General features: G+C 50.5%; 1 protein-coding gene across 1 annotated transcript; it reads left to right on the top strand.

The window, feature by feature from the left end:
* The first annotated feature begins 356 nt into the window (after nt 1-356).
* On the top strand, nt 357-3,442 carry TCF21 (transcription factor 21). Its single transcript, XM_040059058.2, has 2 exons — nt 357-1,266; nt 2,845-3,442. Exons 1-2 carry the CDS (start codon nt 817-819, stop codon nt 2,932-2,934), a joined length of 540 nt encoding a protein of 179 aa, XP_039914992.1. The 5' UTR covers nt 357-816; the 3' UTR covers nt 2,935-3,442.
* The last annotated feature ends 4,131 nt before the right edge of the window (nt 3,443-7,573 follow it).

The following is a 7,573-nucleotide window of genomic DNA, read 5'->3' as shown; positions in this document are numbered from 1 at the left end:
GTCCACGCTGCTGGCCAGGCAGCGGAGCACTCCCTTCCTGGAATACGCTATTAGCTGGACAGGATGTGTTCACAAATATAATCATCCACAAATCTCCCCCAGATTAGGTTACAGGACAGCGTTTCGACGGCACGCATTACAAAGCTCCCTGGAAGGCTTGGCTGGTAGATCTGCTGCTCTCTCTGCTCATGACCCATTTTGGCTTTCATCAGGAATCATGACACCAGCTGCCTGGGTCATCTAGGAGGCAGAGAGGGGGAGAGCAGCCCTGGGCTGTAAAGGGAAGTGGGGAAGGAGAAGAGAAGGAGGAGAAGGAGGAGGAGGAATGGGGAGGATAGAAAGACAGAGCAGGGGGAGAGAGAGTAAGTGAAATGTTTAAGTCCAGTTGTGAAGATTTGAATCCCAGTTCCGAGCTCTCGGCGAAGGCTTGCTGGGATACCTCATTCCCTGTCTTGTGCAAAGGTCTGTGATTGGGGACGTGGTGTGCTCAGTGGGCAGGGCCCCTCCCCTGGGCTGGATCCGCCTCTCTTATCCCCCAGATAAATTACTAGTGTCCTCACTAAATTCCTCGGCTCTCTCTCTCCCTCTCTCACACAATCTCACTCCCTCCCTCAAACACAGGCAAAGCAGGGTTGGGGGGCGGGAGGGCGGGGATCCTCTCTGGACTGGTATTGTGCCTTAGTCCTGGGCGGGGAGGGAAGGGGAGGAAAATACTGGCGCCCCTTCTCTCCTACGCCGCCTTGAAAGAGATTTGAGGAGCTGCCCTTCTTCCCCCCCTCCCCCCTTTCCTGCTGGTCGTTTGGCATCCTCCAGACCATGTCCACTGGGTCCCTCAGTGATGTGGAAGATCTGCAGGAGGTGGAGATGCTGGAGTGCGATGGCCTGAAAATGGATACTAACAAAGAGTTTGGGGCGTCCACCGAGAGCAACGAGGAGGGATCCAATGGCGAGAATGGCTCCCCTCAGAAGGGGAGAGGGGCCTCGGGCAAGAGGAAAAAAGCTCCCCCCAAGAAGAGCCCTTTAAATGGAGTGAGCCAGGAGGGAAAGCAGGTACAGAGAAATGCTGCCAACGCCAGGGAAAGGGCGAGGATGAGGGTCCTTAGCAAAGCCTTCTCCAGGCTTAAGACCACCCTACCCTGGGTGCCCCCAGACACCAAACTTTCCAAACTGGACACCTTGAGGTTGGCCTCCAGCTACATTGCTCACCTGAGGCAGATCCTGGCCAATGACAAGTATGAGAACGGCTACATCCACCCAGTGAACTTGGTAAGTCAGAGTCCGCCGGGGACAGGCGCTCCGTGCGTGTGCATGGGGAGAGGCGGGCGAGGAGCTGGCATGGGGCATGTGTGGGGACAAAACTGCTGTGCTTCTCACAGAGAGCCTGGTGCCAGTGGGGTGGAAAGCAGTACTGCACAAAGGGACGGGCTACCAGCTGCCCTGCTGCCCTGTGCCCTGAGTGCCAAGCCTCCTAGGCCCCCTCTGCTGCTCCTAGCAACCCCTTCCAGAAGACAGGCAGCCACGCTGGCCACAAAGGAGCAGGGGCAGGCTTTACGCTTAACTGCCCCAGAAACAGTTGAGAAACCACAGAGGGTTGTTGGCAGCTTTCTACCTGCAAGCGGGCAGGTATAGAAATTTGGGTAGAAAAGGGTGTGCTTGAGGAAGGACCAAGGATTTATTCTTATCCTGTGCCTCTATCCTAATGTTTCTTGACAATACTGTCCCCAAGCCCTAGTTTTTAAATACAGGACTCTAGGGGTTCTGTGCTCATCCGCTCAGGTTTGCTGTGTCCAGGACATTTCTCCTGTCTCTGTAAACTGGCACAGGAGAAATGAATACCAGTGCAGACTCCCCAGAGGAGGTGTCTGCCCCAGACACACTCCACAATGCCTCTCCCTGGGTTGTGTGGTGTCCCTCCTGCTGCTCCCACCACATAAAGTTTTCCTGAGCAGCTCTGGATCTCTCGACCATACCCAGCCGCCAGAAATATCCAGTTTCCAGTTCTAAAAATATGTACAAATGATGTAAACTGGGGGTAAGCAAGATCTGCCTGGGCTCTTTTTAGACATTCAGCCTTTACACTGCCCACACGTGCAGACCCTGACTCATAAATGGATCACAGAGGGGAGCTGGGGACGTTTCACTGAGGTCAGGCTCTGCCTTCTGAGCTCTGGGCTCAGGGGGAAAGTACGTTACCCGCTGTGTCAGCTGCTAAGGGCCTGGGAGATAATTTTTTGATTAAAAACAAAATCCTCAGTGCAACAACATAGGGGAAAAAAATAAGTAAAACAAAACCAGCATCAAATATAGATATAACCTCCCTCCTCCTCCGCACAGAGGCACACCAAAACATTTTCCCCGGGAGGCCAGGGAGAGCGGCCGGGGGCTGCCGGGGCTCCGAGCAGCTCCCGCGCCCGGGGTAGCGCGGCGAGGCGTGAGGCGGCTCCCGCGGCTCGGAGTCCCCACGCCGGGGGGAGGCACGGCTGCGGCGGGGGGCCCGCGGTGATCATGCCGGGGGTATGCGAATGTTCCGGAGCCAGGCGGCTCCTTTCTCCCTCCCTTCTGCCGCGTATCAGACGGGCTTCGCCGCCCCGAGGACGCCCGGTGGGGACGGCCGGGGCCGTGAGGAGAGGCGGCATCAGCTGCCGGCGAGAGGCAAAATGGTCCTTGCTGAAGCCAGGGGCAACTCAGCCCCGCTGAGCGCTGCCCGAAGGGGACTCAGGTGGAGAATGCCGGGCTCGGTCCCCCCGGGCGCTCCCGAGCCGGACCCGCTGGCGATATGGGAGTTGCAATGTGCATTTCTCCGTATGTAACCCCCTTCCCACTCGTGTCTTTTCCTGGCTACAGACTTGGCCTTTTATGGTAGCCGGCAAACCCGAGAGTGACCTGAAAGAAGTGGTGAACACAAACCGCTTGTGCGGCCCGACGGCATCCTGAGCCCCGCGGCCCGGCCAGCAGCGTCCGTCCCGGCGCGGCCGTGCAGCGGGCGGCGGGGCGGGCACGGACCCGCCGCGGCCCCGCCGCTGCCCCGGGCCCCGGCCAGAGCCACGGGGAGAGCCGCTCTCCCGGCGCAGAGGAGAACAAACGTGCCCTAGCAAAGACTCCGTCCACCCCGAGAGATCCTGACTCTATTTAACTTTATTAAATGCGTGTACAGTCGAGTGTCCCGCAACCACAGCCTTGCTGGTTCAAGAGCTACTAGAGAAAAGACAGAGATCAAACAAAACCTACCCCGCGTGTATCTTTTGTCTGAGACCTGTGAAATATGTAGATGCCTAGAAAAACTGACTTTGACAGTCATCTCTATGAAGTAATTCGCCCTAAAGATATATAGATATATTTTCTTCAAGCAGATTCTGCTCTATTTCTGTAAATAAACCTTCCTTTCTACTGAACACTGAGCGGTGTTAAGTGTTCGTTCGAGACTCTCGGGCTCGGCGGGGGAAGGACTGAGCCTCCTCCTCCAGCCCCGCCGCCCCACGAAGCGGCCGCGCTGCGGGGATCCCACCTCTCCGCCCCGGGACACAGGAGGTCTGCTTCTCCGGAGCTATAGACCTGGAGCAAACCCCTGGGGGAGGGATGACTGGGTCCGCAGCTCGCCGCGGGAGCCCGGCCCGGCTCCGCAGCCCGGCGCCCGGGCGCTGCGGGAGCAAACCCCGCCGCTCCGGCCGCTTCGCTCCGCGGGGACAGGAGCGGTGATCTATTGATGAAGTACAGTCGGTCCTCAGCACCGGGAATTTTTAACTTAAACATCTCCTCTCTATCGATCAGCGCGCCCGTGGGAGATGAGGCTGAGATAAACAGGAGTGCGGGGCGCTCCCCCTGCACCGGCAGCGGCCGCCGGCAGCTGATGCGCCAGATCCCACCGCGCTGTTTAATGTTTCAGGGTTATGACCGCACTGTTTACAAGATGTCTTCGGTTATTTATACTGTTATTATTAGCAGAGGGGCTTTAAATTTCCGCCTCACTTGCTCTTTCAATACCATCCCTCGGTTCCGTTTGATACCTGGGTACTTTCTTGCCGAAAGCAGGAGAGGGGCAGCGGGAGATGCAGGACCGTCCCCCGGACCAAGCCCTCCGTCCGCCCCGTTGCGGGGGCCGGCTGCAGGGCCCGAGGCGCGGTTACAGGCAGCGCGGGGGCCGCAGACCCTCCCGGGGGCTCCCTCCCCCGGAATATCCCCCGCAGGCCAGTGTTGAGCTGCCCCGGGCACCCGTGCAGCCTGGATTGTGTTAATTCTCATCCCCCACTTTCCTCCGAGATAACTGGACGAGGTGGCGCGTCCTCCAGGCGACCCAAATTCACCAGTCGGGTTCATGCGTGGGCTAGGTTAGGTTTAATTAAAGCAGCTCGCTGTGAACTGAGGGCTGTGCAAACATCTCGGCCCTCATTATGAAAAGGGCCTGCTGTATTATCCTAATGGCTGTGAAGGGGAGAGCTGTTTAATTTCACTTTTGCGCAGCTTTATCTCCACACCACACAATTAAGAGCAGACCTCTGTGCCTGGCCTTCACTGTTGTGGACGGGACTGCGCCAGGTGAGATGTGCTCTTGCACACAGGGGCTTGACTGACTTTGTGGCCACACACAGACCCAGGACAGCCGCTGAAGAGACAAGCGGCTCTGGTAACCACAGCTGAACTGGCTGATTTGCTGATTTCTTTGCCATAGGCACTGGGAAATTCAGTGGGAATTGCTGGTCTGTTAAAGGGAGACAGAACAGGGGCCCGCACACAGGCCTTAAGTTGTGTGCAGGTGACTGATACAGCAAAAGCACATTTTAACCTCTAAATTTACTCACTGAATTGAAACTAACCATTGGATTTAACCACTCAAAATCTCAAATCCATACTAACTAATGTGTGGTCAAGACTCACAACAAGGTGCTGATTTCCTTCTAGAAAGCAGAAATTGATACGCATCTGGGATATGCATAAAAGTGAGTTAAATTCTGAATATTCTAACACAATACTTTGCCACCCTGTCTTGCAATGCTTGCTAACTGCACTCAGCATCTTCCCACCTAATTTACCGTATGCAGTGCTCATTTGCCACCTGAAACACAACACTGAAGAAAGGGAAGGGAGGAATACAGTGGTACCCCGTGAAATGTGAGGAACACAGCTGTAACCATGTGTCAAAAGCTGCAGGAACAGTAAGTGTTGAAGACGCTTACTGTGCAAACACCAGCAGTAGACACCGCTGCTTCTCGTACTGCTGTTCTCTTTATGTAGCAGTCTACATTGCAAGTCTCTGGGAGACTAAATTATTCCTCAAGCATCCTGCACCTTCCTCAGTCCTTGCCTCTGAGCAACAGTTCAGCAACAAAGAAACAAAAAGCAACAAGAAATAAACAAAAGCAACCAGCAGTACACAGAAAGGTAAATAATGACTTTACTTTGATTGTAAAACAATTAGTGGCTTTATCTCTATTTTGAAGACAATGAACATATTTTCCAGAGGCATTTATGTGGTTGGGAACTCCTGCTACTCTGTCCTCCTGTGTTAAGGGCACAGACCCGACAGCAATGGCACAGTGCTGGCAGCCGGCTTCAACAGCCCAAGTTTCTTAGATGAATTAAAAGTTCTGCTACACACTTCAGGAGAACAATGAATGAAATTATTCTACCCTGCTGCTGAGTGCTATTTTACTGCAAAATATTTGCAAAGAGAAAATGTATGTTTAGTCTGACTGAAGCAATTTATACTTTTTAAAGGAACTTGCAAATGTGCAAAGGAAAAGATAGAAGAGGTTTAAATATTGATGTCGATGACTTTAAAGAAAATATTTTGTTTGCTTTCTTGCTTTTCTGTACAAAGTGATGCATTTTAATATTTACCAAAATATACCTATACCCCTTTTTCATGTGGAAAAAAAAGTTGACTTGGTTTATCTTTCTGTATCTACATGGGTGTAGATGCAGCTGTGTGAGTGTCTGTATATATTCCCTCCTAGTAATGTTTGAACTCATTGCCTGATTTCAGCTAGATTTGACAGAGGTCTCAAAGATAACTAAATTACTGTAATTTTTAATATTTGTGTGTGTGTGTGAAAACAGGCAGCTGAGTAAAGAAAAAGTCTATAGATTTTGCAACTGAAGGAAGGTTTTCAACATGAGTTCAGCCTTTATTGGATACAAGAGCATATAGAGCAGAGCGTCAGCTGTAGACAAAGCTCCAAACACTGCTTCAGTCACAGGACCTAAGTTCATAGAAAACTTGCTTACGGACCGACATGTTTTAAGATAAGAACTCTATAAAAGTAGCTTAGTTCCATTTGATTTTAATACTAGTAATTTTTGTTTCTTTCTTTCTTTCTTTGTAAAGAAACCAGTTTCGAACCAGCTACTTCACTACCATTTCTCAATTCAGCTAGAGACTAGCAAATCTTTTATTTGCAGCGCTGACTCAGTGCTCAGGCTCCCGGGTTTGGTGCTGACATTGTGCTCCTTCGATGAAGCTTTCACAGTCTGTAAGGTCTTACAGAAAATACCTTTTAAATTTATCTTATCCTCTCACTGGGATGGAAAACTGCCAGCCTGAAGCATTGGCATAGCAAGAAACCCACTTTGGAGGCACCTGTAAAATGCAGTGCTGCTCCAGGCACTGACTGGGGCAGTGAAGCCACAGTGCGGGTCGTGCCCTCAAAATTCAAGATGAATAAGGGAACATGTGCAAGATAGCTTATTCCTTAAAGTGCCTCCGAGGTAAAACTTCCCAACTCACCTCCGAAAATAAAAGACACAGAAAATCTGTGTTGTTTCTTCTGTAGGGAAGCTGGTTTGAATACTGGAAATAATGATAAGATCACAAGTACATATATTTGCTTGACATATTTATATTTGTAACCCCTCAGTTGTATCTGCCTGGAAAAAACTTGCTTCCTTTTAACAAATTACATACATTTTTCAAAAGGCAATTTTTTCCAAAAGCATGTTGTCATTTCCTCTCATTATAATATGTAGTAAAAAAAAAAAAAAATTCTAATTGCAGGTTATAAACTTTCTAAAAGAGAACAAAACTTACACATATCTGGTGTACAAGTAGAGCGCAAAAATCTGATAAAATTGTTGAGTATTTTAATTTTTGTCTGGATATCTGAATGCAGATTAGCACTCAGTCTCCCAAAAGGGACAAGAAAACAGAAAAAATTTCAATTACATGACAGGAATTTCAATTTCAACGAAACTGAAATTTGTAGCAGAAAACAACCAAGCATTCTGTAATTGCCATGTATATATACACCTGGAAAATCCTCCATACAGAATTTCTCCCAACAGTCGGATTCCGATTGTTTGCGTTCATTGTCCAGGTCCATGTAGTGCTGACTATTCCCGTATTAAGGCTGTGCTATCAAAGGCAGGCCCACAGGGTAAATACCATCTTCTGCTCACTCTTCAGCCACAGATTGCTTCATGCTCTTCAGCCCAGCACAGTTCATGGATGGGAAGTGGCACAACCAGTAATGATGGCTCTTTTTTGAAGCTAGTGTTGCAAAGCTACTGATTTGTTATGACTTGAGAAATTTCTGCAGTTCTGAGATGCCATAGGTCTGACCTAAAAGTTATGCTCCAGGAA

This window comes from Hirundo rustica, chromosome 3 (assembly GCF_015227805.2).
Source record: "Hirundo rustica isolate bHirRus1 chromosome 3, bHirRus1.pri.v3, whole genome shotgun sequence".
Taxonomy (NCBI): Eukaryota; Metazoa; Chordata; class Aves; order Passeriformes; family Hirundinidae; genus Hirundo; species Hirundo rustica.
The sequence above is the reverse complement of the archived record's forward strand: the minus strand, read 5'-3'. Positions and strand labels throughout refer to the sequence as shown.

What these genes read in the sequence shown, in the direction of transcription:
- TCF21 (XM_040059058.2), top strand. Translation starts at nt 817, where the DNA reads ATGTCCACTGGGTCCCTCAGTGATGTGGAAGATCTGCAGGAGGTGGAG. An exon ending in ACATCCACCCAGTGAACTTG is followed by an intron (nt 1,267 to 2,844) that starts GTAAGTCAGAGT and finishes TCCTGGCTACAG; the next exon opens with ACTTGGCCTTTTATGGTAGC.